Here is a 26,450-nt window from a genome sequence, read left to right as displayed (position 1 = left end):
ATATAAATGTTTAATTAATGTCCAAGACTTAATATTTCATTTATTTTGTATTTTATGAACAACACGATAGCTTGGCGAATATATTATATATTATATATACGAATGTATATATTTTAATGATTATTAGTATTATCATAAAACGTGCGTTGCTTAAACAACGCCGCAGACACTATTCGAACAATATTTCTTATTCCTGTTTCCAAAACGCTTTACGTGAGGGGTCGGGCCACGATTGACTTTTCATCTCCTACGCTCTCTCGAATCCAAAATTCCGAAATTAAATCTAGGTATTCTTGTACACATTATAATATGTATTTATTATGTACAGCGCGGTGCACCACGCTACAGCACGGCCGCCACGACGATGATAATTATTATCGTTTCGGGCACGTTTTAATAACTGTTATTTACGAGACACGTCACGATTGCAAGGCGACTACCGCGGCGGGTCGGATATCAACGATATAATATTATTGTGGCTAAAGCAAAAATACATAATACAACATATGTAATAAAATACATCGGTTGCGTCATGACAAAACCTGCGCAGGCGCGTATACCTTATGTTATATCGTGTATATATATATATAGGTACTCACGGTATTATAGATTAAAACATGATTTATAGGGGCGTATCGGGGGAGCTTTTAAAACTTTGAACACATAATATGTTGTAAAATGTATTACGGACTTTAAAGTCACCAATTGGTGTGGCGCCGTGGCGTGTTATACATCGCGTAATATATTATATATCGTGTTATAATATATATTGAAATACCTACAACGATACTATGTACGCAGCTACGGCGGATGAGGCAGCGAAAAGGGTATATATGAACTTGGGGGGTTGTAGCCGGGCAGGATTCCGCAATAACGCGTTCAACCAAAACTTACTATATTATATTTACACTATGCGACAGTCATTATTTATCGGCGCACTGACAAATTCAATATGTACAACACTCGGAGCGATCGGTAGAGTTCGCCAGTATAAGTTCAGCACCCTCCGTCGATAATAAGGCTCGACACGATATAATACACTATAGCGTCGCAACGTAAATTGAAATAAATTGTGACGGTACGCTAAAAACAACAAGATGTTCGAAAGCTGAAATTTTGGTAAATTAATTTCTGCGGAAGCTGTGACTACCGACTGGCGTATTGTTTTGCATCTATATATACTCATATAAAGCCTCTTGTTACACTTGCCGGCGGCTTCCTGCCCGACATTGCACACTATGTAGCTCAGGAGCTCTTTTTTGTTTTAGCCATTATAATACAGTAGTACAAGTAAAGTAATTTGATTGTTAATATAGAATAGGTGATTTACATTTATTACGGCTATCGTGTTAGACATGTGAACACTAATAAATAAATACCTAGTATATATATTTTATTTTAATTAATTTAATCTAATATAAATTTAATAAAATGTAAAATATGGCTCAAACGTAACAATATATTCACAAGAATTTATATGATATAACAACTAGCAAATATTGCCTAACCTCGATTATCGATTGACATCATGATTGATAATATTGTGGCCATAAACGGTAACAATAGTTCTAAACTATCACTAGTAAGGAGTTCATGATTATTATACGATATATTATTTTATTCGGAACACACAAAAACTGTTCACCACCAGTAGCTTGTTATTAACGCCGATCGTAACATATGTAGGTATAATGTATATAATACTTTTTTAATTTTACATTTAATTTTTTCTTTTTTATTTTTCGCTGGCCACGGAAGAGCCGCTCGTTAAACAAATTCTTACGACATCATTAATTACACGCGCCATGGAACCGTCTGACACTTTTCCGCTGCCTCCACCGGTCACCCCTTCGCCATGTAGCGCCGAAATGAGATTAGTAGATATATACAACGGCCCAAATGATGAATGTACTTTTGTTGCGCTCTTGTTCCGTCAGCTCTTTCGACGTCGCGCATTCCACTATCGATGCATTATATATATTATATATATATATATACATATAATATAGATATACATGTACATACTATTCGACTGCAACCCTAAATGTATCGGTTCATCAATTTCGCGCGCCAAAACTATTTTCCAATAACTGCGTGCTGGCCAAAGTCCTATCGCGGTCTATACGCACACCAACTATATATATTATACGGATAACGATTCTGGTTGATATTCTAATATATAATATTGTAGAAGTCGTTATACACGCCCCCTCCTCCATCACGGAATCGATTATCTGCCACGCTATTATAGTCATGAACGGTGTTCCGAGTGTACATGATATCGTCACGACTGTAATATCTGTTCGATGCAATTGTATTATTATGCTTACATAATACTGCGAATGGACCAAATGTCAATGATAAGATTTTGGCACGAGTCTGATGGCCTGAAATTATAGAATGTATATAGCTTATATCGGGTTGGTTTTTTTAAACGTTAAATTTTTGATTTTGAAGCCCCCTAGAATTTGTTTTAGTATACTATTGCTTCTATCCCAATTTCCAAGAGATTTTAACAACGACCCATTAGGATAGTTTTTCTATTATTTTAAAAATTCAAATTAAAAACTACAGCTCTTGACATTGATAGTTTTTAAAATAATTTGAAATTTCTCGTAAGACTGTAATTTCCCAAAAAATCAATATTATGCAAAACTATTATTTTATTTGGCAGCGATAATTTTATTTATTCCTACACTCTACGGTTATTTAAATATATTTGACGAACGGTCGGAGAGATACGATGAAATATCTATATAGTGTCGTGATGTAAAAAAAACGATAAAAGTTTGACAAGCAAATAGTGAAAAAATTATAAATTTTCGTACATGATAAATATACACACGAGTGACGACGACGAGGAGTCTGGTAAATCCGATTACGCCACCTTAGTATCGCGTCGATTGATTCGATCCATCTGCACTGGACTGGTGCTTTGAATAACACGATACGTGCACATCATATCGTTCGTTCGATTATTGTTATGTATATGATATTATAACACATATATATCTGTAAGTGTTTTGTATTTTTACGCTGTTTTGCATGTCGTTAAATTTCTCAGACGACTTGCATTTCAAACGGAATTAAACGAAATGGAGAAAAAATTATAAATATATTTATAAAAACTACGCGAACGCCGTCGTCGTCGCATATAATAGAAATCTGATCGCGACGACACGTTAAATTTATAACATTTTAATATCAAACGGCGCGGCGTTTTTTTTAATATGCGCGGCGCGATATATGTTTGTATAAAGTATCATACACGCACTACGCAACGTATATAATTAGCTGATACAATATCCGGTCTGCACTTATATTATAACGTCTTCTTATATTCGATAACCGGGGCCAATAATTACGGTATTATATTTTAATAGTTATTAATAAATCGGTAGGTAAGGAAGCGAATTTGCAGCTAATTGATTTTTTTTAGCTTATTGTAAAACATAGCGCATACTTAACAGAAAATTCGAATCATGTAATAGTGAATTCGCTTTTAAAACTTTGAATTTTTTACTTTTTTTTACTAGGCTAATGTATTGCTTTAGCTACATATTTCCAGTATACGTATTGCGTTAAAACTGCATTTATAGGGGTTTTAATAAAGAAATAATTGATAACCTTTATATAGGGTTTTATAAAGTGCATTATTAAATGCATAGTAATTTATGGGCACAGATATAAGGGATTCATCTTTTTTTTTATTTTCCTCACAATGTGAGTCAGAGATACAGAGTTAACTCGACCCGATCGTTAGAGTTTGTGCATATTTAGGCTGCACTAATAGCGGGAGAAATACCCACGGCAAATTAAACGCATTTAAACAGTGAACGCATAGCATATCCATAACGTGATGTTAAATGATAGATTATATATATTTACAAAGGTATAGTAAATACGTAGACACATCTTGTAATAGGCATGTTATGTGTTAACTGCAGTGCAATTACTTATTAGTTATTATATATATTTTTCCCTCAACAACGATTACAATAAAATTCAAGCTTGAGAAATCAATAATTTACTTAGTATGTCGGTGAATTGGAGGGGTAGTTACCGGGTATGTGTGTGTTATGTTTCCGCTGTGGATACACCTGTCCAGAATCTTTTAATTATAATGTGTATTATACACACACACACACACATAATATATTCACATAATATATTTGATGATGTACCTACTTTTTTACGATAACGTATAATTTTCTTTGACCGCTGCAAACGATTGTTTACTCTAATCCGACAAACCGTTTCTAAACATATCGCTGGTTGCCACCAAACGGCACATGTCGATCCCGGGGCGGGTGTACGGGGCGGGTGAACGGTTGTTCAGTAGACTTGCAGGTGTGTAGGTACTGTTTAATAATAATAATAATTAATACAATACACACGAGACACTAAGAAAACACGAATTACGAATCTGATCGGCGTCCAATGTGCTCTTTTTATCGGGACGTTTGAATGGTGAAAACTATACATATGCCGGACGATGAGTACCTATGTACAATTTAGTATAGTCAGTATAGACATTATTAAGGATAACATCATTCGGACAAGACGTACCTAATAAATGGGCACATTTGTTTGCCATCGTAACGACGGGATAATCGTTTTCCCGAAACGTCGCCAAAAATGAATTCGCATTAAGAAATTAAATATTTATAAACACTAAAAACCGACCGTCTATACGCGGTCTACCTGCAGACGTTTGGCTAATAAAGCGCAAAAAGTAGAAGCCGTATGAAAAACGCTCATAATATCAAAGACGTCTGTATGATATACATTTTAATAATAATATCATATAATAATGCGCACGTCATACCTAAATATATGTGTATATGATATTATTATGTATAAAAGGAGGTCGTCGGATTATAAGTTTTTTTTCGAAGGTCTCGATAACGACGAAATATAATGCATAATAATATAATAATATAAGAATGACTACGATCGCAGTGGGTTAATGTATGATATACATATAATAGACCAGCTATTATAATACAGTGGCTAATACCTATATAATATAATATAATATGTGTTTGTGTGTGTTTTTTGGGGGGGAAATCGTAAAAATTAAACAACCTATACGACGTCCGTATAATGTCATAATGATATTAGAACTCGGTGGACGGTGATGTAATGATAATACGTCCAGAGCCGGGCTTCTTATGTTGTAAAACAAGTCTGCCGTTTAATCCAAGACGGGACTCCTGTATAATATTGTGACGTCGTCGTCATCGTTGCCGTCGTCGTCGCTGCTCAATTGATTCATAGTACGGATTCCTTTATACATAATAAGAGTGTCTATATACTTACAAAATATAATAAACCCTTATAAAGCTTCCGTTTAATAATATTATAATATGCATTGTGCGTGGTATACTCGCCGACGCTGAATCCAACGCACTTGCCGCAAAATTATAACATTATTATTGTCTGTTTCTTATTCCAAACCATTGATCATGGCCTAATAATGGCCAATGCACCTACAGACAATAAAAAGCTCGTTTCATCATATCCCAACATCGATAGCCTTCGCCAAATGTAGTACGATTTGTCGAAAGCTTATAGAGCGGGTGACGAACGTAACCACCGTGGCATATAATATACGTAATCGGCCGTCAGGTACATTTCTTTGAAATACTCGAAAGGTATTCTCAGCTTCATTACGATTAACTCCTGATTTTTTTTTACCCCACTTAAATTATTTATTTTTTATTTGATATTTAATTACAAATATATTGTGAACATGTTTCTTAAACATCTCTTCCAACGGATCCATATTATGGCAACTTTGTATCTGTATTATAAAATATATTTTAAAACCTATAATAATGTACATATATTTTATATTATTGGAACAATAGGTATTTGAAAACAGTCACGGCCGATATTATTATGGTTTATCAATTTATTACAATTGGCAAAATTAAAAATGTATATTGTACCTACCAATGTGTTACATTTTTTTCACTTCTACTTATAATACCTAATTTTAATAATATTGCATTCGATATTATTATTATTAGTGGCGTCATTTAGAGTAAAATCGTGGGGTAGCAAGCATCTTAAATAATATTTTTAATTCAATTACATGTGGTCTATAAATGAAGCCAGGGAGCATTCGATGGATCGATAAGTCCTAGTCAATTGTTCATCATAATTAGGCAAAAATATATAGTAAACCTCACAATTCAATTTTCAAGGAAGTGTTCAAGAAAATTAACTATATTATATTTATATCCACTTGCATTGTTATTATTATCATATATTTTAATTATTATTTAGTTTAATAAATGTACATATTATAATATAAACATATTTAACAAATTTATTAACATATTCAAAGTGTTGACTAAAGTTGGACAATTCAACTGATTTTTATGAAAAAAAAGCTTAAATAGAAAGATGAATTTATATATTTTTTACAAATTACTCATAGGGTACCGTCGCTATTTATTTGCAACCCTAATAAAATTGTTTGGGTAGCAATTGCCATGCTCTATAATGGTGCCTGCGGTTATAACAATAATAACTATTATTATATATAGGTATTGATTATATATTATATTATTACCATTCGTTCGCGTTCGGAGCGGTTCGAGCCGGTTGCGGTAAGATCAAATAAAATGCTATTCAGGGTGAACGGCATTCGGCCCGTCACAATGATTTGATTGCGTTCGCATCCTTAGGCCGAATTCGGTAGCAAACGATAGGGAACGAACACGAACGAATAGTTTAAATAGTGCAGCCGAACCTCTTCCAAATTTGCGTGCGAATTACAGTAAAACCTCCTCATAATGGACCCCCTATAAGACAAAAATTTCTTTACAACGGAAAATAACAACTGTCCTGTATTATAGTTTAGGTATATCCCATACCTATATTTTAGTCTCCCTACGACGGAAACTTCTTTATATTAGAAAAAATCTATTGGTACCGAGTGATTCCGTTATAAGGAGGATTTACTGTATTTCGTCGGCATTTTGTACAGCATTCGATCGCATTTCCGACTTCGGTGATAGAAAAAAAATTGCTTGTCTACCACTTGACATAAATGAATAATTAGAATAATAATCGTATTGCTCTATTTTCTTAATTGCTATTTCCAGATAATTTTAATATATTTTCATATAACTATATAAGGTCTGATGAGGATGAGTTCTCGAACCGCCAGTTTGGGAAATCCTGGTATAGACGATGTGGAACACGCAACTTAAACAATTCGTCGCACGTACATTTGGACGTAGGTATTTGCGTATTTGGACACACCACATACACGCATCATCTAATGGTCATTATATAGTGTAATATTATATCATGGTTTCGATTGAATATTACAACTTGAACAAACGGACGATGTATTTTAGTCGTTTAGCCGAGCGAGTAATGGACATATTTTTATCACCACGTCGTGCAGGTGTAATAGTCGCTTGATTTACTCGTAGCTTTATTTCCGCACGAGGCACAACACACAATGTCCGTTCAAGTGGGTAAGATATTATAATGTGCGTGTCGGTCGCGCAAATCCACGTATTTCTCGTTATCAGCAATATTCTCATGGTATAATGTTCTTAAATGATTTGAATCGATAGGTTCATCATATTATGCCACTGATTATAATTGTACGATTATATTATTATGTCATCACTTGAAGACTTCTCTACACTCTACAGCAGTCTTCATCAACGTTACAGCAAACGAACATCGATGCGGGATTTAAATTCCAGAGACGTTACTATACATATTTTTGCAGCCCAAGTCCGACTTTCAAATATTTAACGCAAGTCAAAGTTGGATCATTTATGATTGATCTAAACATCCACTGTCATTCTTTAATAATACCGATCTAATATATAATGTGGCGTGAGATCATAATATACCTGTTGCGCAGATGATAAGACAATATAGTAATATGTTTTAAAAGAGTGATCTGTTGTATACGTTTTGATTTCTAGTGAGAAGTGTCTCTCGTATTTTATATAATATCTTGTTGCCGAGTCCTCAGATTAACCACGTATATACACGTATAATAATATAGTACATAATATTATATTATTATGTTTGCAACATCGTGACTATATACCTAAATTCATATAACATTGTTTATTGTAATTTGTAGGTACATCGATAGAGTCGGTTATCAAGTATAGACGTGTCGGCATCGCCCGACTGTCCCACCGTCCGTTAAGTATAATATAGAGGTGCACGTATAATATATAATGTATTATAAACGCACACAACAATACGCGACTCGGCATAAAGGAAAGAAAAAATGAATTTTTTATTATTCCATATTTCCCCGTGTGTTGTTTGTATCCCTTTTGTATGTATATAGATAGGTATATTTATTATTTCCGTTTTCGTTTTCGTTCCACGCGGTACACGCCCCTCGAATCACCGGCGCTGTTCTAAAACGACGGATTGTTATACCTACCACACATAGTTATTATATTTTATTATTATAATAATATATAGGCTGTATCATGTGCGTTTGCTACAAACTATTACTTTTACGAGTTAACCGAAACAACGACATGCGACGACGACGACGGCGACGGCGACGGTACATAGTATTATATTAAATTTATTGTAATATGTTTTTCTGGTCACAATTGCACCGGTAATTCTATACAGTAGTTATATATTATATACATAGTCGATAGGTTATATTATTATTATAAGCGTTTGGCCGTACATCGGTATTATTCAACTCCTGTCTCCTACAAATGCGCGTGCGCGGAAACGGGTTATAGGTCAAAATATCTCAAGAAAATATTATAAAATGTATGCAATAAAATTTTTGCAACAAAACGTGTTTTATAAAAAATATTCATCGTCGTATAAATGTCAATACAAAATAAGTTAAGAATACTTGTATAACAAATAAGCTAGATAAGCCAAAGCTAAATTGTAATTGACATAGCTCTTAAATTTTAAACTCTTGGTTTTGTACTATAAATTACTATATAATATATGATATTATACTACATCAAATCATTCTACTAGCCTTATAAAAATTGTGTGTTATGGTCTTTTGACATTGTAGAAAAAATAATATATATGTTTAGATATTTTTTTTAGAAATATTTTGACCGGTTACCTACCTGAAAACGCCTTAGCTAGTTGGCTTATATTATATTGAGGAATATTTTCAAAAAATATTATCGACGATAATATGCTGACGTATTATTATATGCGAAGGTAAATATTATATGGGTATTTAAGACTGTAAATGAAAAAAGCCAATTTTAGTTTTAAAGTACGACCACACATTATAGGCATGTCGACCTATCAGTTAATATCATTCCATTGTCGATATTACGAAAAGTCAAAATAAACGTTTTCACATATCACATAAATCATGCGTGTTATATAAATTATATAGGAGAATTTTTATAGCCGACACACGGTAAGGGGTCGAAAAAATAACTTTTGAAATTTATGCCAGTTGTACGGGTACACAATATTATACTTACACACACACACATTATTATACATCGTACAGACAAAATAAACTTACTCATAAAACAATAGTGGATACGATTATTATTACAGTTATTATTATTACTTTCTGGATAATAAAAATTACAATTACGACATTTCATTTACCTGTATGCACATCGTCAAGTTTTGAATTATTATATTAGTAATGCGTTTATCTGGGCGTGAACACGCACATTTTCGGTCTACTATAAACAGTAAATATATACGTTATTAAAACAATGTTCTGAATAATATTACATTCAATATCCCAGTCAAATAATATTTTAAACGAATTACCAACAGTTGAATACTTGACTATGTTTATAAATTATAGGTTGTGTGTATACATACTCGGCCTCATGTAATCTATTTATTAAAAATATCATATATTATTAGGTTTGGCGAACAAATTCAGATTTTCCATGTAGTTATATAATGCTTATAAATTCTATTTAAATAATTGCCTGAAACATGTTTTATTGTGTGTATTAAAATATTTATGTAGGAAAAAAAAATTACTCATACTATACGTTGATTCCGGTTCTCGTGACCTCATAGACAATATTTTATCGTAAATCTACAGGATTCAAATACTTGAAAGAAAAATAGAAAAGCATTAAAAAAGTTATTTTTTAAGTATTTTTAACAAGTGCGTGAATGCATCTATATCACACACGCATCTAAATGAAAGTTAAGCTATCTGTGAGACGCGCGAGACACGTGCAGTAATTGGCGTGTGCCAACCTTATAATATTATTATTATTATTAAGTAGACGCTGTCTGGCTCACCGGAACAGCCGCATAACGTGTATATTTAATAGGTAAAATAAGACATGTATACAAAGACACCCAAACTTTTTCTTTGCGTACCACATATTAAAAATTTGTTTTATAATTTATATATTGTAATCAATTTCGTACTCTCGGGTATCTACTACACCATACTGCTGTTACCTTAAAACGACGACTATTGACATTTATAAACCAGTAAAACGTTTTAATCATTTATGATTTATTTATCTATTATTTATTTACCGCGGCAAACGTATACCTATTTGCCGTTCCTGCACGGTTGCCCGGCGCGGCCGCGGCGCTCGAATATTTATAAACGCATTGATAAAAAATTGTATTTATTTTTCATACAACCATTATTCGATCTTCTGCGGCGTACCACAGCTAGTTTGAGAACTTCTGATATAATATTAAATTATTATTCAGTAGCGCGCGCGTCGTCTTAACGAAACTGAGAATTCGTGTTTGCGTGCAACGCGAGTTCGTTGGAAAAAAAAATAGCCGCCAATAATTATTATTGAACTCAACAATTTTTTTAATCGACTTCTAGACTCCCGTATAATATTGTATTATATTGTTTATGCAAGTACGCGTCGAACGATGTAATTAATGTAAATGATTAAAATAAATTATAATTTAACTTAACGGTTTATTACCGATGCAAAGTACCTATATGGGCGTCTAAAATGAATTCCATATGGGTATTTCATTTATTATATTATTATATATTTATATGTCTATAATCTGAGCGCAATGGTACAAATGGTCATACTCTGTACCTGTCTATAGACAGATTTTTCGCTGTTTATATGTGTGTGTGTGATTGTTTTGGGAGGCCAACTATGCAGAATACTGAATGACCCACGTCACAACAATTACTTTGCAGTACCTATGTATAATAGCTAGTGTGATTTTTTCTTCGTAAGCCAAGCAGCTTCTTAGATAATAATATGTAGATTTTTTAAATTTTTTAAGTATATATTGATATACCTACATTGAGAAAATTGTCTATAGTATGGAAGACTGTGCTTAAATATAGAAAAAAATAAAATTTTAATTCCTCGCATTTCTTGGATATTGGATCTGGCTCACAACAACATAATCACTATGTATCTACCTATACATAATAACTATTATGTATAAAACGATTAACGAAATACCTTGTATTTTATGAATTAATGACATTCGATAGAGCGTAAATATAGGTACTCATAGACCATATTATAATACCATATTTTTAAATTCTTAAATTGTTTGTACTACCTCCTGTGCAGGTGATTCAAAATTTTTTTTTTCACCCTCCCTCCATTTTGCATGCTATTTTTGCAAATTATTAATATTAATGACTCCAATTTTCAAATCACCATGTATTATTATACCCATTACTATGGACCATTTATCCTTAGAACACAAAGTTGTATAACTCAAAAACTATCCGTAAGAATTTTGATTCTGATATGTCAAAAAATTCAGAAAAATTATCCAATGTATAATTTATAGTTGAAAAGGGTGCTCTCATTTGAAAAAAAACAGAAGTTTGCTTCTCCATGGGATACTGAGTAGTATATAAAATCTCAAACATTTTAAAAATGTTAAAAAGTATTTTTAAAGATTCCAAAAATCAGATTTTGAATAACTGCATTATTGAAAAAAAGGGGGTGAGCATGTTTGGTAAATCACCCTGTATAGTTAAAATATGCTCAAATTTTGAAAACTCCTTGTTGTCTAACAATAAATTAGTCTAATGTTCACTATTTTATTGCAATAATGTTTATCGAAAGAAAAGATTCCATCGTAGGTGTATAGCTGGTGGACGTGGATTGCGCAGTTCATACATTGCGTGTGTTATATAATATTTTACGCACTAAAATATAGTATAAAAAAAATTATTATTCACTTCATTAAAAATTTCGGAAATAACCGCAATTGAATACAATATACGCCTGTTGTTTGAGGATATTTATTATATAGGTACATATTGTTGTCGCGTCTGCGGTACTGCAGAAGCTCGATTCATTTATAATACTTATTCACACACATAGTAAATCAAGGAGAAGGGACTTCATAAATTCCAAAGGACTTATAACGGTTTGGGATGGATTGTTGCTAATGAACAGTTCTCCCTCAATATCCGCCTATTGCAGCTCATACCCTATAGTAGGTGTACATCATAATAATTTTATAACTTGTATAATATAGTACATCGTACCAAACGAGTGCACGTTTACGTTAAATTCACTTATAATAATCGTATACAAGAAAATATATTCCGTGTGCGCCGTATCAACTTACATGTAATACCTATATTTAATGATCCCTCAATTATTTATATCGGTAGTCGACGTTTTTTTTCTTCTCAACGCTCGGAGGGGATTGCTGCTGCAGGTTGTTATCGGATGTTATTATAATATTATTACATATATTATATATTTATATACGAGTTATGATATCGTATGTTATAATTACGAGACGTCGACGTCATCATTTCAGTATAATATGTTTATCATCATTATGTATATTTTATGTATAAAAGTTAACTATACGTACATATGGTGATTCACCAATCATGCTCGTGCTCATGCTACAACATCTTGTAAAATATTTTGGATGTATGGCCTATTATACATGTATCCTTAGGTAAGTACTTAAGTATATTATACTGCAGTTATCTCTTTGATGTAACATAATATCATTCAGCATTTGAGATCGCGCGTGAATCATTTCGCGATCCGCTCTAATAGTAATCAAAGTACCTATTTATTGTTCCTATACCTTATGTCCTTATACCTACTAAAAAATCAAGATTATAGAATTCAAAAAATAACTAAAATATATAGATCACGGGAAACTGTTTAAAATTGGACAGTCGATCATAAATTATTATTAAAGAAAAACGCTGCGAATGTATGTCTTTGACCTGCACGCGACGTAGTAATTTTTATTCTTGCGCTCAAAAAGAAGTCAGACAGGCGAAACGATATATTTGTACACAAAACACTGCTCATAGAATAAAATACATGTTTTAAATAATAATATATCATTATTATAAGTCTGGTCGGGCCACGTGTTATAAGCGGCTATACTACATAGATTTACAAGCACGGGAGTAACTAGGCCACATTTGCGACGACAGACTTGAGAAAAAGAATAGATAAAATTTATCGTAATTTTGGAGTGTTGGGGAGGGTAGGAAAAGAGATATGATAGTGTGAAAAAGGAGATGGATGAGGCAGAAGGCTTTATGTCGTGAAATTCAGTGGACTGCACGAATAGTGTTAATATTCATATATATTGTTATTTTTCATTATATACCTACTTGTAACATAATAATAATATATAATCAATATATTTTATCTCAATATTGAAATAATTTAGTCACATGGGGCCCACGGATACACAGGTGTATCTCCATTTTTTTTAAATAAAGAATTTATAAAAAAATCAAATTTTTGGAATTTAGAAGTATATAATATATACCATTATAAGATGATTAAGGACTATATTTTCCAATACTTTATTTTATATATATCATTTAAACCTTATATAAATAAGAATTACCTTTTTTCCTATAAATTGTTAAGTCTATAACTTTTTAGAAAATGTTAATATTTAAAATTAAAATTCGGACAAGTAGCTTTTGAGTTATTTTAATTTTGTGTACAATGGATTATAATATATGTCTATATAATAATAGATTTGGACGATATGGGGCTATGATGATTTTAAAATTATATTTATTTATTAATATAAATCTATCAATATTATACAATTTGTAAAATTGAATGGGTACCCATATAATAAATACTATACCATATATTTTTGTATAACTATTTTTAACTACTATTGTCTATTATACAGTAAAATAACTCAGATTATTTGAATTTAAATCTTAAACATATAGATTTAATAAAAAAAATAATTTGCTTAACCGTATACAGTAAAAAGGAAGGTTCTCATAAAAAAGTTTCAATCAACACACTTTTTAAATGATATATCAATTCAAAAATTCAAAATAGTTATTTGTAGTACCTAGATATATACTATATGTCTATATACTTTAGGTGGATACACACCTATACTTGAAAATTCCAAAATTATAATAGATTTATATTCAAAGGTCATTAATCAACTACTATTTAAGGGTTGAATATATAAAAAATGTCAATGATATTTTGTGAAGAGTTCAAATGTTTTTATCTCAAATATATACGAATTTAAACTACTTTAAAAGTGGTCCTGTATCAGTACCAACATCGGTATATATATAGTTGCGTGCTAATGAGATTATCGGTTTCATTTGGAAAAACTATTATGAGTACCTAAATTATTCACAGTAAATTTACCAAATTATCAAACTACGCAGAAGAAAGCTGCAGTATCTATGTTGTAGAATACATTTGTTTTAATATCAACTATCAATACTCAATAATAATTAATAAGTAAATGAAAAAACAAAAAGAAAGATTCTTCAAAAATTAATTATTTGCATTGTCTGGTAGAATTTGAATACTGTCTCCGTAATAGTTTATGCGCAAAATAATTTTCATGGATAAATTACGGGTGGTGTTGTACTAGTGTGGCGTAGTCCTATTAAATGAAAAAATGGGTTGATACCTACTGTCTGGTGAATCACTTATGTGTAGCTACAAAGAGTCTGACGTGCAAATATTCAAATATTATTAGGTACATATATACACACTTTTAGGCGGGTATAATAATATAAGAACCAAGAGCACCTATATAGATTACTGCAATATTATTGTACATCTGCACAATTGATTTCTAATGTCGTTTGCTCAAGCGTATACTGCAACGACTATAATATAATATTAAAATAATAATTCTCATTGTCATATAATATTATGCAGTATCTACGTGTACAACTATACATTATGACGTATTTTAAAATGACACGCGCGACCGCTGCACTGCCAAACCTTCTCTGAGCAAACTTCCTTTTTCGTCATTATACACGTAGTTTCCGAGAAAAACGCGCCAATTCCGCCGATTTTGTAAAACCAATTTCAATATAATATATTATTGTAGGTACATACATACCTATAGTACATAATAATATGTAGGTACACCTTATTCTCGTATTAAACTGTTTACCGAACGATAGTAAAAATAAGAACCGTACAAATTTAGCGTTAAGATCAATAATAATACGTATATTTAATATCACTATTATGTATTTGTATGTAGGATGCACGTGGAGCATGTATAGGTATACCTATAGACCTATAAGCGGTTATAAAATTAAAATTAACATTATTTACTTTACACTATAAGTTATACATATAATTAGTTTTTACTAAAAAAAATAAACTGAAATATAATTTTACTTTAATTGTACACACAATAATATGCACTTTAAAACAAAATTAGTCATTATTAGATGTAGACAAAATGTTTTATATAAAGACGCATAATATTTTACGCAACACGACTCTTTTTATTTTACATTGGTGTTTTTTCTATAAAGGAAATTCACGAATATATTGTATCACTTGTAGGTATCTATATTGTTACTGATATGATAGATTATGACTTCCACGTGACTAAAAATATGTATTAAATTGACGTTCAAATGCATTTAATACAAACAATATACGTAGAAATATTCACAATATTCGATATTCATGATAAATCAAACAACAAAAATATGTACCTATACCTGCCTTATATCGAAAAAACGCGAAGACTTGTAGGTATACCACACGCATTTCAATAAAGATTAAACTTATACTTTTAACGAAATTTAAATAGCAATTTTGAAGTAAAGACTCTATAGTCATACTGCTCAAGGAAAAATAAATATTTTAATTATTTTCCATTGCAATAAAGGAGTTTTTTTATCTTCTGAAAAATTGGAGATGTCTAGTTATTGTTCACTCGGATAATTATTCAAATCATATCTGTAACTAAGTACATATTATATTGCAATAGGTATTATTTTTATTTAACGTCATTATGTTTATATATAATATGAAGCAGCAGTTATAATTTAGGTATTTGTTGTTGTTATCAAAAATTGAATAAACAAGTAAACATAAAATGTATCAATTATAAATATTGCAAGAGCGTTAAAAAATAAAGTTTTTTTAAATATATATTTTTAAATGTATATAATATTATATTCAAATATAAAATGTAAATGGTTTTATTATTGTTATAGTATTATTATTTTTAAGTTAACGACCTTAATCACACCTTCTATTTGAAATATCTTTATTTCCATGAATTTTATTTTTATAATATTACTTATATTGTCTTACGTTGTGCAATGCAGTGTTATGTTATGTCTTATAAATTATATTGTATTAACGATAAAATAATATTTATATATGTTTGATTTTATTGTTTCATAAATTACACTAAGCACGAACACCATCACAAACGCGTTTAGAAATCAATATAAGTTTTTGATATAAATTAAAACTAATTTACAAAACATAATTGGTAATTAAAAATGAATATACAGTTCATCTGTATACAGACAATATTATATTATAATACATTTTATGAAATAAATATTCACGTCAAAATAATAGTAGAATAATCTGCGTTTTCTGGTTTATTCTACTCACTATACGTACCTATATGTACCTATAATAATATTATACATAGAGAATATATATGATTTTATTGCCTATTATTATTGTAAGTATTATAATGCATCATTTTGTTCCATTATATTATATTTTATAGGTGTATTGATAATAGTCATGACGTATTTATCAGACAACGCCGACAGTCAAAACATAATAGGTACACATTATTTAATCGACGATGCATTAGGTGCATGTATTATAGGTACCGGCAGTTTGTGTGATTTAAGATGTCAAAAGGGTTATTTTTCTCGAGTCAAAATGTCAACACACACACATAAACACGTATAAAAAGGACGAAATCATTTGTACAAATAAAAATACCACCCGCTATTATCGGTCCGTGCGCCGCACAAATAATAATAAAATATATATATAATAGGAATCGTGATATCTTATTCTTTAAACATGTTGTATGTTATTTTTCTCCGAGTCTATAAACTTCCCCTTTTTTTTAAAAAGGCTTCGGTTTCTTTGAACTAGCAGGTCACCCTTATAATAATAATAATAATAATAATAATAATAATAATAATAATATAAGTATATACATTATACACATATTATATTATATCATATATACGTCAGGACTAAACAAACGTTTGATTTGTACGGGTATTTTTTCTTTTTTAAAAAAGCGGTGTACTTTTTGGGGATTTTTATTACACGTCCATAGCGAGTGTCAATACATACATACATAAATATAAATCGTCGGCGGCGACGTACATCACCACATTATCGTATAGAACTTGAAAAATCCTTGGACCCGTTACAGGCACATACATAATATGTATGTATAATACCTATGTTATGGTCAAGGACGTAGAGCCCTGTCTGTTCACGCCGCCGAGATTCTTTTGCCTTTTTCAGCGTGATAAATTTTACTGGATTATATTGGCCGTTATAGGTATATTAGGTAGGCACTCAATATAAACCGAACCTAACTATATTGTGTTTGAGTGTACGATAAAAAAGGACATGCACTATAATAATATATTATTAAATTCGTCACCCTAGCTTTATGCTGCGATCATATACATCAGTTATAACTTATGAAGGTACCTACACCGAGTGCTGAACGATGGTTGATGAGAGGTGTGACTGGAGGGGACATGCTAGTATATTACATAATAATAATATTATATCACTGCTGCGTCTTATGTCCGTGTATATAAATACTAAATTATGGTAAACAAAAATCGATTGAAATTATTTTTTTTATATTATTATTAGTACGTCTACGTGTATTAATTGAAATATAAAATAAAATGAGCCAGTACAGAACCATATCAAATATGTATAAACATTACGCTACCGCATCGGTTATAAATTTATAATAATTGTTCGAGTAACGGTCCTCGTGTGGTTTATGTAATACTAGCTGAATAATTATTAACCGGCTTCTTTCGAGTAATAAACGGATATTTTTTACCATTAAATAGGTGTTTATAATTAAATTATTTAAATAACTATATATCTACAAATTTATTTATATTATTTTAAAACTTTTTTATAATAAATTTCATTGATGGTAATCGATGTTTCCCATTCCCGATTACACTACAGCGTGTAATTTTTTTTTTTATAACATACGCATAAATACTAAACGCATAGGGCACCGATCACGCATAATTTGAACTCGTCTGCTATATCAATACAAAATGAATGCATCAAATTTAGCTACAAAATGGAATAATATGGTGACGTAGAAATATTTGGGAACTGGAGGGGTAGGTAGATATATATTTTAAGCAACTCAAACAACTCTACGAAAAAAAAAACAGAAAAATATTCATTTGCCTCATTAAAAACGTGGGCTTTTTATATATTTAAATTATAAGAATTATGATATAAGGTGTTTCATTAACATGGAGGGAATTAAAATGAGAGGTATTTTTTTCTGTTTTCACGTCAGCACTAGTTTTTATTTTTATTGCGAGGGTCCGTTGTATTCTTTCGATTTGAGAATATTTAACGGTTCACAAGATTAAGTTTGGTGTACTTGACTATTCTGTTATCATGGTGCGTCTTAATATCGAGCATAATTTTTGTGCACATTTTAGTAGGTAGGTACCTACTCAAATGCGTTATATAAACACCGAAAAGTGCTGCCAGCGTGCACATATGCCCAATATTGTGTCTCACTCTTAAATCGGAGTATAATTTATACATATATACACAAAAGATTAATATATATATATAAATATATTTTTGTAAAAAAAAACTTCTTTAATAAAGTTATATATCCAAATAAACTTCCGTCCATGTTTATGAAACACGATTTTTAACACGATTTTAGCGTACGGTTTTTGAAGTTCCGAATGCCTATATTAACAATATCAAAGTATTATTATAACGCATGATACGCAAATGTATTTTAAAAATATTATGCTTGAAGCTCCTTCGAAAAGATGAGCGACTGCCAGTGCACACACACCCACATGGTTTAACGTGTATATATGCAGTTAAATATAATGATATGTTATATTATTGTAGTACCTACCTACAATAATAGTATACACATTGAGCACAATGTTTCATCTTAACTATATTTTAGGTGTCATAATTTGTTTTTGAAAATGTGCAGACTACCAAGAAATAATACAAGAATAGGTACATAGTTATAAACGTTAAAAAAAAAAATCGCTTAATAATATCATACACAAACGCCACGCCGGAAAATACGAACCTCCTACCTATATAATGTATACCTATATAATATATTTATGTGTCTACACATCATCTGTGCGTATTGGCAAACTTATCAAAGGCAAAAGAGAGTGACATTTTTCTGGCACATTCCAATTATTTCTTTGCGCCTTATCTGGTGATTTTTATATAATCGCTCGCTATAATAAATCGGACATTAACATAGGTATAATATACATAATATCGTTTTTCATTCGTTCGTTTAGGATTAAGTGATTTAGAAAATCACAAACAGTATACAATATGCGCATACAGTATTGCGGGTTTCTAACTAAATTTAAAACATACTTAAGACATTATATACCTACCTATGAAATCAACACGAAATAATATTGTTATTATTATTATTACAGGTGCGACTTATTTAAATATAATATAATATTATTCTATTATTATATCACATTTATAAACTTTCAATTCATAATAGCTGCAGGGGTTATTAGAGATAATATCCTGTGTATTAACTATAAACACAATAATCGTCATTAAACCGCCATTACGACGCGATTAATGGTGACCGATCGGCAAGGTTGTGCGATAAACGCATTGCATTTATATATAATACTATGTGCATAATATTGTTATACATACATGGTAGGGAGTAGGTTTATATTTAAGGGTGAATATCATAATATTGTGTAACAATTATAATATATGTATTGCAGTCACCAAAGTATATAGCGTCGGCATCATCTTGTTAACAGTAAACAATAAACATAATTTAATATTTTTTCCATTAATTTGTTTTTATTATCTTTCTATTATATTAGGTACGCATTTTATATTTTATTAAATTAATTACACAAGAGTTTACGATACATCTTATGAACCCACTACGTGTACGATAATAATTATATTACAGTGCGTTTACAGCAGTATAAATTGTTGAACTAACAAAAAACGTTGAAAAAATGTAGGCACTTAATGTTGTCACCATCGTCGCAGAGTAAGTGTAAAGACATTAGAGCGAGCATTAGACATTATTATGTATATAATGATGAGTGAATACACCTATAACCTATAGGCGATATAGTTATGTATATCTTTTATATAATATGTATAATAATGTTTTGATGAAAACACATTATACGTACAATTAATAAGTCATTATAATATTTTGTATTAGTAAAAAATATTATCAATATTAGAACTTAAAAATAGGGAGAATATAAAATTATACTTATTTTTAGTAAATATCGATCGTATATAACTACTTTAAAGTTCGAACTGCGGTCTTAGAATAATTCAAAATTTAGTCAATTTCCACGTATAATAATTTATATTATCATACCAATAGTTTTGCAATGTTATTATATTCATCCCTACTGTTAGATATTTTATATGATATTATTGAATATAATACAATTATTCTTATTTTGTTATGTTTTGTAGTGATGTTATTGTAATCTAAAACCAATCGCGTATAGTTATCATATAGCCTATATGTACGGAGATAAATCCGAAAATATCTTGGAAGGAATTGTCTATACATAGTTATGTAAAACATACCTCATTTAATGGCCTGTCACAATCGTTAAAGTTTTTATAAATTGAATTAATTTCCGATGTCTAAGACAAAATAGGTAAGAATATTTTTATTATGTGCCAAACGTTATATACTTAGATACACGAGTACCTACGTATAATTATGTAGTATAATATACTACCAATATAGCCATATCCCATATAGGCTACATATTATATGTAATATACTATATACCTACCTACTAATTGGATTTATTTAGAAACGGGTAGGTATAACTATTACTTAGCTCTACAAAGGTTAAGTAATGGTTACACACAAATCCAATTAGTTCAAAATGTAATTATTAATTATTTATGAATATAGGTGGCTAAACCAAAAAGTTAAGACAAATATATATATACTTTTTATGATATACACATCAAAATTAAACTTGGAATAATTTTGCAACTTTAAAATATCGATACCTACTGCGATAATTTTAAATTTAAATGTATTATGATATAGAAATTAGATTCATATATACATTAAAAATATATAGGTATATATATTATGAATAATAATAGAATGTATGGGTAGGTAATAATTACTAATAGGTATAATATAGGTATCTACCTACTTACGGAAATTAAATCAAGATCGGTCTATAAACTCAAGACACGCGAGTCTAGAGCTCATCGGAATGTTCTAATAATTAGTAAAACGAATTTGTTATTTGCAAGGGACTAATATGACATTATGTTAGTTGAATTATAAGGATAATGACATTATATTATGGACTATGTAGGACGTAGGTATCTATAGGTACCTATACATAATTGATTAGCGTTTGCTGCAACGCTTACAGACAATTATATATACAATTTATTGACATTTTCGTTGTCTTATAGAATATAATTTATGTTATGGCTAGTATGATAATAAAACTAACTTAAATTTGGTGAGATATATATCTTCACGGCATGCAGACCATTCAAACTTCTAAACTTCGTACAGTCATCACTCATCAGCTTATTTAAAAACGGCGGTGGGTGAAAAATGTGGAGTAGAACTATAATATTTTGATGGAGAATGAGAAAAATAAAAAAGTAAGTACCCACATAAAAGATTGCAAAATTATATATTTAAAATCCAAATACTATTTATATACCTAGCATAATATGTACCCAAAATGCAAGTAACGAAACAGTATAATAGACTAAAAATTTATATTTGGGACATTTTGAAATTTCGAGATGATAGAAAATAGATATATGAGAATTATTATCAATTGCATTCACAATGTTTATTACTTTGATAGTCAATATAGTAATATTTATTAAATTTTTTTTTCCCAAAAAAATTAAATTATGCATTCTGTTTTAATTAGAACAATAGCTTAAATGGTTTTATATACTCAAAACATTCTAACAACAGAAATAGTAATGAATTTTTTGAAGGTGTGCAAAACGGACCGTACGTTATTCTTGCCTTGCTACAAACATGGACAGGGTCATTGTACCTACTATATAGGATGATACAGATAAGCACATATTAGCCATATAAATAATAATTAACATGACATCTAAGTTAATAAAATTAAGACAAATTTAAGAAAAACATCCCAATGAACATTCATAAAAAACAATTTTACTAAACAAATACAAAAACTTAGAATTTGCTCGTTTGATAATACGAAATTATATACAAGATACATCCATCATCATCAAAACAATAAGAAACCACAAATTCCATAGCTTCGATTTTAGATCTTGCACAAATAATGCAGTATCAAGTAAATTTCAAAAAATTTTAATTGTCCGTCACGCTAATATAATATGGAAGCTTATGAATCAGCTAAAAAATGACCATGACGTCCATAAAATTACAATTAAAATAATGTAAATAGAAGAATACCGACATTATAGCAATATTATATTATTGTTAAATAGCAACTACATATCCGGGAATATTATATATAAGTGTAGACAAAACAATTTTATTAGGTCAGATTTACCTATAATATAATGATATATATCTATATAGGAAGATATATGCATAGTATGTATAAGAAGGGTAGGTATGTGTAAGGGTTCAGTGCTTACCATATCCTTGTGCGAGTCCAACGAGTTGGTCTCGCCGGTGGCTGCTACACGGACGGGGTTCTGCTTGACGCGGCCAATTTTGAATGAGTATTCACATCCGGTCTACTAAGGGCGGCGTTATATATTATGATATACAATACTATATTATGTTATAACGTGATGATATTCCGGCTTCAGTGGAGTACTAAACGTGGTCCATACGCATACATGAGGTGTACGCTTATCATGTAGATGTTTTTCGTGTTACGGGTATTTAGTATACCTATATTATTATGGTATTATTATTGACCGGAAACGGCGATTGTGGCGCGATCGGAACAAGGCGGCGACGTCGACGACCGGGACGACCACGATGAGAACGATACCCGTCGGCGGTAATACGTCATGATCATGATATTATATCTATCTGATATCAATCGTATTTCGATAAAAAAAAAAAAAAAAAAAAACACAAAACAAACGAAACAAATTTCAAAGCGAAAAAAATTCCAAAAAAAATCGCACGTCGCAGCTACAACGGTACATCCATAATAATATAATACTTATGCAAACGATGCGATAATATCGTACGATTAAAACACGATTACCAAGATTACCAAGATTACCACGATTACCAAGATCGGCGACGTCGTGTGCGACGACAGTCTGCGACGGAATTCGCGGCGGCCGGTGAAACTATTGCGGTGCGAATCTGCGGACGGCGCTTGTGTGCGTGTGTGCGCGCGCGCGACGTGTTTGTTCGCGAATGTGCGTGTTCGCCCCGACCGCGCGCGCGCCCGAGGTGCCGGGTGGGGGGCCCGCCGGGCCGCCGTTTCTCATTGGCCGAGGGCCACGCCCCCCCCGCCGCGCGAAGTTTCCTTCACCCACGAGCGCGAGCGCTCTCGATCCGTTTTTTTCACGTTCCTTCTTCCTGTTTTATTACTATTATAATTATTTATTTATTTATTTTTTTTTTTTTACAATTCTTTCGTATAGGTACTATATAGCTATATATACGTATAATATATTATATTATGTACCTGATATAATTTGTATAATATAATACTTGACACACGCACACACCATCGTATATAGATGGTACCTACCTATATAGATATTATACGCATACATGAAATCGTATAATAAAGACAATAATATAGTATATTAATTTAGGTACCTACTATATAGTTATTACTATCATGAAGTGTAAAGATGATAATATCTTTCCTCTAAATGCCGTATAATGAATAACGTGTTCAAATTTAACATATAAAGATACCTATATGGGCACCAATAGGGGCTTGACCTCTCAAAATATATTATGTGGGATTATAAGTCGCGAAAAATGTTTATTGATGCATAAAATTGGCTGAGTACGCGTGAGTACTGAATATAGGTTTAAATCCGCCACTACCTTATAGACATAATATTATGTATCTATATCTACAATAGTATGATAAGTGTAATGATAACTTAAATTTTTTATATAAGGTACCTTACATTTTACCTACACTCACTACACTGAGGGTGTTATATATATTAAACAGTTTTTATATATATATATCTATAATTTAGCGACATTGCTCCTGCAGACGTCCTCGTGGTTTTCCATCCCTTAGTCACCGCGACACATGCTCGTCAACCTCGAATCAATGTATATAGTAGTTAACAATAGGTACGGTATAATATTAACTAGGTATAAAGTATATGCTATATAGGCAAATTTATATATATATATATATATATGTATAGGTACATTATACACGGAACAGCGCAAATTTCTGTGGTGGTATGGAGAAAAGGAGTACCTATCCCTAATTTTTTTACCCTCTAAAATAATACACCTTTGGCCCACTGAATCGACTTTATATTATTTTATTACTATGAATTTATCGAAAATGTCATCATAGTTTATCCTAAAAAATCTATTAATACTCACATAAGAATATGATTTACTGTAGCCTTACGTCTATATTTTTCTGGCACCCTGAGCATAATGGTATCCTAATTTCCGATTCCTACTCAGCACGTGCTCAATATTAATCACATATTTTATATTAATTTAACGATAACACGTCTTAGGAGTGCGTTATAAGATTACCCATATATACCTAATATATAATGCAGTATTATAGATATATCTACGCTAAACTAAACAAACAATAATATTAAATTGTATACCAATATAATATATATAAATATAGTAAATAGGTAGTTCTGTAGTAGGTACCTATCTAGTATAATATACTATATATGAGTAGGTACCTATAGGTGCAAATATTTTTGTTTACTTGATATACATATTTATTTACTATACATATTCAATAAAATACTACTAAAATTATGTTATTCTTGTAACTATATATAGTAAGAAAATAAAAATATTTTATCATTAAGTGTAGTGAAATACTTACAAATATCATTAAACACGCTTTTACAGTTTAGAAAACATATATTTTTATATTATATACTTTATGTGTATTTATAGACATATTATATGTATATTGTATAGGTACTGCAGTTGATTATTATTATTTCTTATTGACATATTAAAATTGTATCTAAACAAATACCTACAATGTATAATAGTATACAGAACAACTTTAAGTAAAGTTTCAAGATTGTCCAAACAACAAATAATACCAGAATAAGACAGTATTTCACAGTTGTGTATATTTGTATATATAGGTTTCAAATGTCTAATGAATACGAAGACATTCTCATTTAACAAGTGTGAACGATTTGTAAATCAACTCTAATAGTAGGTACTAATTTGTTGGTAAAAATATACTGAACATTATAATTTACTTTGTATTAATAAACCTTTTGAATAAATACATATACCAACAAATTCATCTTTTTTGTTTGTTTTTATGTGGAGACATTTTTTTTTTAGATATTTAAATAAAACGTTCTTCATGAAATTTAGTAGGTAGTATATTTGACGTATGATAAATTCTATTTAATAACAAACTACAAATTATAATAATATGGAACACAGATTTGTACACATGAGTAGCTCGAAAGTTATACTTATAAAAATTGGACGACAACGGTATTTATGCATATATAGGTACTACCTTCGATACGACTCGTCGATCGTCTCGCTTTGTTCACTTCGTCGCAAGTATTAGTGTTGTATTAATATGATTAAATTTAATTTAAATAGACGCGAAAATAATTATCGTATTCAAAAAACAATTATTACCGAATATATAGTATAGTAGCTTAACCAATATACACTTGGCCGTCAATATATAATCTATATATTTTGTAGCATCTAAAAATATATTATAGTAATCC

General features: G+C 30.6%; 1 protein-coding gene across 1 annotated transcript in view; it reads right to left on the bottom strand.

The window, feature by feature from the left end:
* Positions 1 to 23,899, bottom strand: part of LOC100569557 (protein dead ringer homolog) — a 74,181-nt gene extending 50,282 nt beyond the window's left edge. Inside the window, exon 1 of the mRNA XM_029486592.1 lies at positions 23,169 to 23,899. Coding sequence (XP_029342452.1) covers positions 23,169 to 23,171 — 3 coding nt within the window. The 5' untranslated portion in view covers positions 23,172 to 23,899. The remainder of the gene's footprint in view (positions 1 to 23,168) is intronic.
* Positions 23,900 to 26,450: the final 2,551 nt, after the last annotated feature.

The sequence above is a fragment of the Acyrthosiphon pisum genome, chromosome A1 (genome assembly GCF_005508785.2).
Source record: "Acyrthosiphon pisum isolate AL4f chromosome A1, pea_aphid_22Mar2018_4r6ur, whole genome shotgun sequence".
Lineage (NCBI taxonomy): Eukaryota > Metazoa > Arthropoda > Insecta > Hemiptera > Aphididae > Acyrthosiphon > Acyrthosiphon pisum.
The sequence above is the reverse complement of the archived record's forward strand: the minus strand, read 5'-3'. Positions and strand labels throughout refer to the sequence as shown.